The sequence below is a fragment of the Balaenoptera acutorostrata genome, chromosome 16 (genome assembly GCF_949987535.1).
Source record: "Balaenoptera acutorostrata chromosome 16, mBalAcu1.1, whole genome shotgun sequence".
In the NCBI taxonomy this organism is placed as follows: Eukaryota; Metazoa; Chordata; class Mammalia; order Artiodactyla; family Balaenopteridae; genus Balaenoptera; species Balaenoptera acutorostrata.
The window spans coordinates 29,038,240-29,050,335 of NC_080079.1; the positions used below are offsets into that span (position 1 = coordinate 29,038,240).

At 39.7% G+C, this 12,096-nt stretch overlaps 2 protein-coding genes across 2 annotated transcripts in view; both read left to right on the top strand.

The window, feature by feature from the left end:
- The window catches only part of LOC103017669 (cytochrome P450 2C23-like), a 34,539-nt gene extending 33,553 nt beyond the window's left edge, over positions 1–986 (top strand). The window contains exon 9 of the mRNA XM_007187370.3: positions 336–986. Coding sequence (XP_007187432.2) covers positions 336–547 — 212 coding nt within the window. The 3' untranslated portion in view covers positions 548–986. The remainder of the gene's footprint in view (positions 1–335) is intronic.
- A 9,902-nt stretch (positions 987–10,888) lies between these two features.
- The window catches only part of CPN1 (carboxypeptidase N subunit 1), a 58,902-nt gene continuing 57,694 nt past the window's right edge, over positions 10,889–12,096 (top strand). Inside the window, exon 1 of the mRNA XM_057531104.1 lies at positions 10,889–10,964. The gene's annotated coding sequence lies outside the window, so the exon portion shown is untranslated. The remainder of the gene's footprint in view (positions 10,965–12,096) is intronic.

The window sequence follows — 12,096 nt, forward strand, 5'->3', positions numbered from 1 at the left end:
TCCAGTATAGGTGGATGTCTAGTTTTCAACTAACTCATCAGTGTCATAAATAACAATGCAAGTGACACCCTCATAGGTGAATCTCTAATTCCTACAGATAAATCCCCAGAAGGAGAATTGCTGAATTAAGAGTGAAAATTTCTTTAGAGAGTTTTGATATGTATTGACAAATATCCGTCTAGAAGAACTGTACCAGTTCATTGTCCTCCAGCAGTTTCTTAGCCATCCCTTTTCTGATCAGTGTTTTCATTGGCTGTTAGGAGTGTATAGTATTTGAATACGAGCTATTGTATTTGAATTTGGAGCAAGCTAATGGAACTGTCTCCTCCTTCCAGGGAAACGGGCATGTGTTGGAGAGGGCCTGGCCCGCGTGGAGTTGTTCCTGTTTCTCACCACCATTCTGCAAAACTTTGTCCTGAAGCCCCTGGGGGAGCCAAAGAACATAGAGACCAAACCCATTGTTACCGGGCTTATCAACATCCCACAACCCTACAAGCTGTGCTTTATCCCTAGACAAAAGAAGAACTTTTCTCTTTTAACAATTTAAATCAAAGTAATTGCTTTTTCCTCTCATTCCTTCTCCCACCCCATAGTCTCTTTTCATTTTAAATACTGCCTAGGACAGAAACACTACTCACTAAAAGCTTGATGGATATTTGTTTAAACCTACAAATCCCTTGCCAAAGAGGATCTGGGTCCTGAAAACTCCAAGGGTAAAACAATATACTTACATCCTATAGAGTACTTTATAAACCATGATCCAGCCAAACCAAGACCAGGCCCACAGAAGGCCTTTACTGAGACAACTGGCAAATAGTGGAGCCTTCACTCTTTCTGTGGCTTTGGAGATACGCTGATTTTCTATAGTTTTTCAAAATAGAGAAATTAATATTATGGCCTATGTGTATTTTTTCCTATTTCCAATGGAAAGCACTTACATGATTTCTGCCACATTCACAAAATAAATCCTTTTATTCCACAATAGATTTTCTTTGAATGTTTGACTTTATATGAATTCTCAAAAATCCCTTTCCTTGAGCTATGGGCACTCTATAATTAGAATATCATAACCAGATGAAATGATAATCCCCACCACAAATCTCTCCCTGCCCCACCCCATCTATTTGCAGCCACTGATTTACATGGGGGCCCAAGGAGCCCCCTTGGATAAGAATTCAAACCATGTTCATAGGTAGGATTCAGACATGCATAGTTACATCTTCTTCAGAAAGTGATGAGGGTCAGGGCTGGGGGTTGGAGAGCAAGCGGGCAGATTTCAAGGAAAGACTGAGTATTGCTAAGAGAATAGTGACTCAGAAAAGAATGGCTAGAACAACTGCCCAGTGGTGGCCCAGTGGAGTGCTATGAGCAGCAGCTGCCACAAAAGCCTGGCTCAAATGCCAGCAGGCAGCCCAGGCTCCAGGACACTGGGAGGGAAAGAAGCTTTAAAAGCAGAGCTTGGGACTTCCCAGGCGGTACAGTGGTTAAGACTCTGTGCTCCCTACGTAGGGAGCACAGGGTTTGATCCCTGGTCAGGGAACTAAGATCCCATATGCCACGTGGCATGCCCCACCCCCAAAAAAAGTAAAAGAAAATAATAATAAAAAAATAAAAGCAGAGCTGAGGTTCTGGGTGTATACTCAAAAGAACCGATTTTTTTAAGTTCTCTCCAACAGATATTTGTACACCCATGTTCCTAGCAGCATTATTCACAATAGCCAAAAATGTGGAAACAACCCAAATGTCCATTAGTGGATGAATGGATAAACAAAGTGTGATTATATACATACAATGGAATATTATTCAGCCTTAAAAAAGAAGGATTTATAGTCTAACACATGTTACAAATGGATGAACCTTGAAGACATTATGCCAAGTGAAATAAGCCAGTCACAAAAGGACAAATATTGTATGATTCCATTTATATGAGGTACCTGGAGTAGTCAAACTCATAGAGACAAAGTAGAATGGCGCTTGCAGGGGGAGGGGGAGAATGGGGAGTTATTGTTTAATGGGTATGGAGTTTCAGTTTGGGAAGATAAAGTTCTAGAGATAGACGATGGTGATGATTGCATAACAATGTGAATGTACTTCACATTGTGAATGTGAAGTACATTGTGAATGTGAAGTGGCATGTGAATGCCACTAAACTGTACACTTAAAAATGGGTAAAATGGTAAGTTTTACATCATGTATACTTTACCACACACAAAAAAAGTAGAGCTGAGGTCCTTGAGGTGGGGATTTTGAAGCTGTAAATTTTGGACCTAAATGTTAATGTGATTTGCTAACATGTGAACGTCTCTGTTTTCTTCCCACCCTCACACTCCTTTCTAGCTAACAAGAGTTTTGTCTTTTGTCACTCAGAGTCTCCTCCTTCCATGCATTCTGAGAAGTTTTGAATTTGCCAGCTAGGTTCCCTAACTTGGGATGCAGAACTAGTAGAATGAAGAGAGACCAGACAGAAGAGGAAACTAGTTTGGGAGGTGAGGTTAAATTCCATAATAAAATAACATAAAGATGGGACTTCCCTGGTGGCTCAGTGGTTAAGAATCTGCCTGCCTATAGGACATTCCATCCAAAAACAGCAGATTACACTTTTTCTCAAGTGCACATGGAACATTCTCCAGTATAGAGCACATCTTGGGTCACAAATCAAGCCTCAGGAAATTTAAGAAAATTGAAATCATATCAAGCATCTTTTCTGACCACAACGCTGTGAGATTAGAAATCAATTACACGGAAAAAAACATGAAAAACACAAACACATGGAGGCTAAACAATATGTTACTAATAACCAAGAGATCACTGAAGAAATCAAAGAGGAAATCAAAAAATACCTAGAGATAAATGACAACAAACCATGAGAATCCAAAACCTATGGGATGCAGCAAAAGCAGTTCTAAGAGGGAAGTTTAGAGCAATACAATCCTACCTCAAGAAACAAGAAAAATCTCAAATAAACAATCTAACCTTACACCTAAAGGAACTACAGAAACAAGAACAAACAAAACCCAACGTTAGTAGAAGGAAAGAAATCATAACGATCAGAGCAGAAATAAATGAAATAGAAACAAAGAAAACAATAGCAAAGATCAATAAAACTAAAAGCTGGTTCTTTGAGAAGATAAACAAAGTTGATAAACCATTAGCCAGACTCATCAAGAAAAAGAGGGAGAGGACTCAAATCAATAAAATTAGAAATGAAAAAGAAGTTACAATGGACACTACAGAAATACAAAGCATCCTAAGAGACTACTACAAGCAACTCTATGCCAATAAAATGAGCAACCTGGAAGAAAGGGACAAATTCTTAGAAAGGTATAACCTTCCAAGACTGAACCAGGAAGAAATAGAAAATATGAACAGACCCATCACAAGTAATGAAATTGAAACTGTGATTTAAAATCTTCCAACAAACAAAAGTCCAGGACCAGATGGCTTCACAGGTGAATTCTATCAAACATTTAGGGAAGAGCTAACACCCATCCTTCTCAAACTCTTCCAAAATATTGCAGAGGAAGGAACACTCCCAAACTCATTCTATGAGGCCACCATCACCCTGATACCAAAACCAGACAAAGATACTCCAAAAAAAGAAAATTACAGACCAATATCACTGATGAATATAGATGCAAAATTCCTCCACAAAATACTAGCAAACAGAATCCAACAACACATTAAAAGGATCGTACACCATTATCAAGTGGGATTTATCCCAAGGATGCAAGGATTCTTCAATATATGCAAATCAATCAATGTGATACACCATATTAACAAATTGAAGAATAAAAGCCATATGATCATCTCAATAGATGCAGAAAAGGCTTTTGACAAAATTCAACACCCATTTATGATAAAAACTCTCCAGAAAGTGGGCATAGAGGGAGCCTACCTCAACATAATAAAGGCCTCATATGACAAACCCACAGCAAGCATCATTCTCCATGGGGAAAAACTGAAAGCATTTCCTCTAAGATCAGGAACAAGACAAGGATGTCCATTTCCACCACTATATTCAACATAGTTTTGGAAGTCCTAGCCACGGCAATCAGAGAAGAAAAAGAAATAAAAGGAATCCAAATAGGAAAAGAAGAAGTAAAACTGTCACTGTTTGCAGATGACATGGTACTATACATAGAGAATCCTAAAGATGCCACCAGAAAACTACTAGAGCTAATCAGTGAATCTGGTAAAGTTGCAGGATACAAAATTAATGCACAGAAATCTCTTGCATTCCTATACACTAATGATGAAAAATCTGGAAGAGAAATTAAGGAAACACTCCCATTTACCACTGCAACAAAAAGAATACAATACCTAAGAATAAACCTACCTAAGGAGGTAAAAGACCTGTACGCAGAAAACTATAAGACACTGATGAAAGAAATCAAAGATGACACAAACAGATGGAGAGATATACCATGTCTTGGATTGGAAGAATCAATATTGTGAAAATGACTATACTACCCAAAGCAATCTACAGATTCAATGCAATTCCTATCAAATTACCAATGGCATTTTTTACAGAACTAGAACAAAAAATCCTGAAATTTGTATGGAGACACAAAAGACCCCGAATAGCCAAAACAGTCTCGAGGGGAAAAAAAGGAGCTGGAGGAATCAGACTCCCTGAGTTCAGACTGTTCTACAAAGCTACAGTAATGAAGACAGTATGGTACTGGCACAAAACCAGAAATATAGATCAATGGAACAGGATAGAAAGCCCAGAGATAAACCCATGCACCTATGGTCAACTAATCTATGACAAAGAAAGCAAGGATATACAATGGAGAAAAGACAGTCTCTTCAATAAGTGGTGCTGGGAAAACTGGACGGCTACATGTAAAAGAATGAAATTAGAACACTCCCTAACACCATACACAAAAATAAACTCAAAATGGATTAGAGACCTAAATGTAAGACCAGACACTATAAAACTCTTAGAGGAAAACATAGGAAGAACACTCTTTGACATAAATCACAGCAAGGTCTTTTTGATCCACCTCCTAGAGTAATGGAAATAAAAACAAAAATAAACAAATGGGACCTAATGAAACTTCAAAGCTTTTGCACAGCAAAGGAAACCATAAACAAGACGAAAAGACAACCCTCAGAGTGGGAGAAAATATTTGCAAACAAATCAACGGACAAAGGATTAATCTCCAAAATATATAAACAGCTCAATATTAAAAAAACAAACAACCCAATCCAAAAATGGGCAGAAGACCTAAATAGACATTTCCCCAAAGAGGACATACAGATGGCCAAGAAGCACATGAAAAGCTGCTCAACATCACTAATTATTAGAGAAATGAAATCAAAACTACAATGAGGGGCTTCCCTGGTGGCTCAGTGGTTAAGAATCTGGCTGCTAATGCAGGGGACACAGGTTCGAGCCCTGGTCCAGGAAGATCCCACATGCCGTGGAGCAACTAAGCCCGTGCACCACAACTACTGAGCCTGCGCTCTAGAGCCCGTGAGCCACAACTACTGAGCCCACGTGCCACAACTACTGAAGCCCGCACGCCTAGAGCCTGTGCTCTGCAAGAAGAGAAACCACTGTAATGAGAGGCCCGTGCACCGCAACGAAGAGTAGCCCCTGCTCACCACAACTAGAGAAAGCCCGTGTGCAGCAACAAAGACCCAACGCAGCAAAAAAATAAATTAAAAAAAATTTTTAAATCATTAAAATGAAAAAGGCTCTGTGCTCCCAATGCAGGTGGCCCAGGTTCGATCCCTGGTCAGGGAACTAGATCCTGCATGCCGCAATGAAGATCCCACATGTGGCAACAAAGATCCCGCATGCAGCAATGAAGATCCCGCATGCCACAACTAAGACATGGCACAGCCTAATAAATAAATATTTTTAAAAATATAAAAAATAAAATAACGTGAAGAGAAGAGGAAACAGAAGGATGATGATTGCGGGGAGAATTCAGTTTGACTTGGTGACTTTGGGGAGACAGGGATAAATTCTAGGGGAGCTGCTGAGAGCAAGGGAATTGAGAAGGAAAAGGAAGAGAATTGAAGTATGTTTGTGGCTTAATGTTCTTTAAAAGACAGAAATAAATAATGGAGTTCCGTTTTAATTACTTTTGACAGATTATTCTCTTCACTTGCATGTCCCTTCAGAGACTAAACCACGGGCATCAGCTCCACGATTTTCTTAGCCCCACACACAGGCTATGAAATTTGGAGCCATTTGGATTGCAGCTCTAAGCGTCCATTTGCACACTGCCGAGGTAAAATCAAGGAAATATCACTTTGAGCAAGTCCCTTAACATTTCCCCAACTTTATTTCCTCATTCGTAACATGGAGATCACAATACTCACTTTCAGAGTGGTTATGAACATTAATTGAGTTTACGTTGCATTAAGGCAAAATCATTCTCTAAAGATGTGTAATAAAATGTGTGGATTAAAATGGAACTCTCTGTCTACATTTCAGCTGGGCCATCCAGGCAATAGTTACCAAACATGACCGCATTCCAAGGCATGGTGCTAGATCACCAATCAGGAGTTGCTGCAAAAATAATTTGCTAAAAATAGTTGCTTCAAAAATAGTTTCTGAGCCTTAGCCCCTCATCCTCCTGGAAATTCTCATAAGATTGAAGTTGAGAAACAGTATTTCTTAGGAGTGAGTAGGCAGAAGGTTGTGTGTTTCGCTACTCTCACCAAAAGGAATAAAAGGAGGATGCTTGCCCCTCATGGCAAACCGAGCAAGGGGGACTTCATGAAAACAATTTAGAGAGTTTGACAAGTGTTCCCAGGACTGGGGTAGCACAATGTACTGAGGGCTGAGATACACCTGGGGAAGTCTTTGAGAGACAATGGCTGCCGCTAATTTCGAATGGCCTATACTCTCAGAATTCCTAAGGTCAAAGGGTGTGTGGGCGTTTCCCACAGATGAGATGTTAGCCTGGGAAAGAGAGATCTTAAAGGGTTTCCGCCCAAGAGAATAGCAGCTAGCTTTGGATTGTGGCCATGGTTGGCACCTCCTATATTAACAAAGTTAGGTCAGAAAGAGTCTCATATAACTCAGCAATAAAAAGACTACCCAATTTAAAAATGGGCAAAGGATTTGTATAAACATTTCTCCAGAGAAGATATGCAAATGGCCAATAAACACCTGATAAGGTTCTCAATATCATTAGTCACCAGAGGAATGCAAATCAAAACCACAGTGACATACCACTTCACACCTACTAGTAAGGTAAAATTAAAAAGATAATAACAAGTGTTTTCAAGAATGTGGAGAAGGTGGAATCCTCATATATTTCCGGTGTGAATGTAAAATGGTGCAGCCACGTTGGAAAACAGTTTGGCATTTCCTCAAAATGTTAAGCATAGTGTTACCGTATTACCCAGCACTTTCACCTAGGTGTCTACCCAAGAGAAATGAAAATATATGTAAACACAAAAACTTGTACAAGAATGTTCATAGGATGAGTCATAATAATTAAGAAGTGGAAACAAGCCAAATGTCCATCAACTGATGAATGGATAAACAAAATGTGTTATATCCATACAATGGAATATTTTATGGCCATAAAAAGGAAATGAAGTACTGATACTTGCTACAACATGGATGAACATTGAAAGCAGCCAGACACAAAAGACCATGTATTATATGATTCCATTTATATGAAATGTCCAGAATAGGCAAATCCATAGAGACAGAAAATAGATTAGTGATGGCGTAGGTCTGGAAAGTGAGTGCAAATGGCTAGGGAGTGTTCTTGAAGGGTGATGAAAATATTCCGAAATTAGATTGCAGTGATGATTGCACAACTCTGTATTTTATAAAAACCACTGAACTGTACACTTAAATGGGTGAACTTTATAGTATGTGAATTATATCTCAATAAAGCTGTATTTTTTTTTTTTTTTTTTTTTGGCTGTGCCGTGCAGCTTCTGGGGTCTTAGTTCCCCTACCAGGGATCAAACCCGGGCACTGGCAGTGAAAGTGTTGAGTCCTAACCACTGGACCACCAGGGAATTCCCATAAAGCTGTCTTTTTTGAAAAAAAGAATATATACACAAGCACAAAAGCATCAATAATTAGCATACATTTTCCTGATAAAATAGAAGCATGATGACTAGTAAGTACTTTTTGGCTCATAGGTGTCTTTCAAACCCTGCCTCAGGTCATGCAACAGTCAAAACTCAGTTTCAAGGCAATATCCCAGGTCAAAGCAAGCTAGGACATCAGAAGTCTAGAATTGGAACAGGCTAGTAAGGGGAAGGGAACATCCTAGCTTCAGGCACAGTCAGAACTGGAGGCAATTGGGCCACTTACAGAGTCAACAATTCAATCTAGAGTTTTCAAGGGATCTTGGTAAACTCAGGCTAGGTTGAAGCTGATGCTGTTGTAGGAGGAGGAGACGGGAGAGATGGATTCAAGTGCATGCATAGGTCCTGTCTTATTGGTATTTCTACAGATTTAAAATCACAGCAAGAAAGGTTTAGGACAAAATGCCTTTAGGCTTAGAGATATCAACTTTTAAGTCTCAAAGGCCTTTACATAATCGGTACAAAAATTATATTGGGTGGTCATTTCTAGCTCTGAATTTTCAGTGAAGCTGGACTTAACTTCATAGTTTTGGTCATTTAGGATGAAATAACCCTCATGAATTTCCATTCTCAGGGCCCTTATAAACAAAACCCAAGAAGCTTGCTCAGGACTCTCTTTCCTATTTATCTTCTCCATTAATTTCTAACACAGAAGGAATATGTTTCTTCAATGATGATCTAGTTGCTCAAACTGAAAAAAAAATTTTTTGTTCTTAGGTAACAATTAATTTTATCTTTAAGGTCAGTGCTTTCTTCAGGAGGGAGCATAGAATAAAATAAAGGTAATAGGTTTTATTTATTTATTTCTTAAATTAATTTTTATTGGAGTATAGTTGCTTCACAATGTTGTGTTAGTTTTTACTGTACAGCAAAGTGACTCAGCTATACGTATACATATATCTCCTCTTTTTTGGCTTTCCTTCCCATTTAGGTCACCACAGAGCATCGTGTAGAGTTCCCTGAGCCATACAGTAGGTTCTCATTAGTTATCTATTTTATACATAGTATCAGTAGTGTATATATGTCAATTCCAATCTCCCAATTCATCCCACCCCCCTTTCCCCCTTTGGTATCCATACGTTTGTTCTCTATGTCTGTGTCTCTATTTCTGCTTTGCAAATAAGATCATCTATACAATTTTTCAGCAATAGGTTTTAAAATCTGATCATATCTGACATATACTAGCTGTGTGACGTTGGGCAGGTCCAGACTTTCTCAGATCTTCATCTAAAAAATGGAATTAACGCCACCTACCTTCCAGGTTAGGAGGGTGAGGATTAATGATAATGTATGTATTTTCCCTGGCAATTAGGAGGGGCTCATAAATGATGGTTTTTATTATCAAGTCACTGAAAATTCTCCCACAGTCAATGCAAATTCAAGCTTTTAGCCATTCATTGCTTTTCTCTACTCTGTTTCTTGTTTTAATGTGTGATATTCCATGCTCAGTTACGATTAAATCAATTAATATTGGTTATTATATTTCTCTGGTATAATAGTGATGTTGGATTTCTCTTATACTTCTTATTATAATGTTTTATTTCTCTGAATCTAAGATGCCATCTGTTTTAAGATGCATTTCTGTTTCAGAAACATTAAAATGTGAAATCAAGAGCACCTTTAGAATCAATGAAATATAGTTGCCCCTTACTACATTTGGACCCATAGACTGCTACTGGTCCAGTTAACAGGCTGCTCAGAGTCTGATGTATGTTGGTCCCGTCATCGCAGATGACCAGATCACTTGGATTCAGGCTCCTCTTTTCCAGTTAACCTAATACCCTGATACCCTCATACCTCACATGATGTCGTATCAGTAAACACATATTACATTAGTTTTTTCAAACTCAGAAAGAACCTCTTTACTCCCAGTAAGGATTACACAGGTACAGGCTATTGACAAATTAGGCAACACTGGTACACAGAACGGATTCAGAGTCCATGCCATGCACGTTTTCCATCAGCTAGAGGGCAATCTGAATCAACGTGTCACTAAACCAACAATTGCCCTGTTGGAAGCAGGGTTAGTGGGGGCATGTGGAAGAGCCTGGATTTCTGGAATTCCAGTGAGTCATTTCCTGCCCTGTTATAAGGTCAACAAAATGTAAATAGAGAGGAGATAGTTCATTTTTTGTTATTACTCTTCAGAATTTGTTTAATCCCTGTTATATACCAAGTATAGGTTAAGGACTGGGAATCCAGAAACAAGATATTGTCCCTGGTCTTAAGGGCCTTATGCTTTAATCATGGAAGACAAACAAATAAACCAAAAGTGACATCATAATGCTGTTTGTAGAGAAGTATGCACAGAGTTTTCTAAGGAAACACAAGAAAGGTACAACAGAAGTCAGACCAGAGGTAAGTGATAGAAAAGTTTTATAGAAAATGATGCCTGCACTTGGTTTTGAAACACAAATAGGAGTCAGCTAGCTTCTAAATGGAGGGAGAGGAGTTGTTTAAACACTCTTTTATGCTGGTGTATTTTACCATAATTTTTTAAAATTGGAGGGAAAAAAATGCAGTCTTTTGAAAGACTGCTCATTGTTTGGCAAAGCCAGCAGGAAGGAAGGGTGTTGGGGAAGAGAGGTGAGAAAGACAGTGATCGTCAGGTGCTGGAGGGCCTTGTTTCCGGGACAGATGTTTGGAATTAACCGAGGAAAATGGAAACCCAATAAAGGGTCTGAAGGGTAGTAGGGAGGGGCGAGCGGGAGGCGCGACGTGGTTGCGTTGAAGGAAGAGCACGAGGTGTGCAGCTGGCGTGGGTGAGTTCCAGGCAGCAGGGCCGGTCCCGGCAGGGGTGAAGGGGCGCAGAACCAAGCAGCGGCTGTGCAGGGGAGAAGCAGGACGCGTGGTGAGATCAGCAGCAAAGAAGTGACAGGGCTTCGAGGGTGAGTAAGCGCGGGAGGTGAACGAGAAGGGAGAATTTCGACCGGCTCCCATGTTTTCAACTTGGGCAGCAGGTGGTACCATAGCCCAAGAAGAGCTGCCCTGGGGGCAAACGGGCGGCATTTAGATTTAACGGGTTGCGCCTGAGGGCCCTGAGGAAGGGGCAAAGTGGGACGGCATCCTAGTCAAGGCAATACGGGAAATAAATACAACTGACGTGTGCGCAGCACTCTACAGATGATACAAAACTGTGACTGACAAGTGAGACGTGACTGGAGCAGATAATGTGTGTTGGGGGGCGAAGTTCTGAGGGAAGTTTATCTGGTCGGGAGGAGCAGCTTGTTTACAGAGAGCAGTGAACATCCAACCCTGGAGGTCCCGCTAGATCCAAAAATAGAAGAAACCCCGGAAGGGTTGCATTTAGAGGCAAGCATATTCAAGAATATTTCTTCTGGCAAATTCCAGTTAAAGATAGCAGGGAAAGGGCATTTTGAATTCACTTCCAAGTCCTGAAACCAACTGAAAGCAAAATAAAAGGGCAAAAAGTAAAAAAGAAACTTCCACCTTCAATTAACAAGGCAAGAGTTACAAAACAAAACTATGAAGAATGGCTGCCAAATGAAGAGAATTTTGACCTAAAATATATGAGAACACAGAGCCAACACATCCCTGTACAGACTCTGGGAAAGAGATCAGTTTACCTAAAATTAAGTGTCATGTTCCTGAGAAGTACATGCAGTGATCCTCTGCGGGTAGATGGACAAGGTACAAGGTCTGACAAAGGGTGGGTCAGAGATGGTCAGTGTTCTGTAATATCTGTCCTCTCTTTTTACTGTAAGAGAAACTCTGATTTTTAAAAATTGAAGTAGAGTTAATTTACAATGTTGTGTCAGTTTCTGGTGTTCAGCAAAGTGATTCAGTTATATATATATTATACATATATATAATATATTCTTTTTCAGATTCTTTTCCATTATAGGTTATTACGACATGTTGAATATAGTTCCCTGTGCTATACCAGGACCTCTGGTTTTTTAGCTGAGCACATGGCTGGCTGGCTGGCTGGCTGGCTGGGATAAAGACTGCATTTGTTAGCTTCCCTGCGTGTGGGCATGACCATGTGACTGCTTTCTA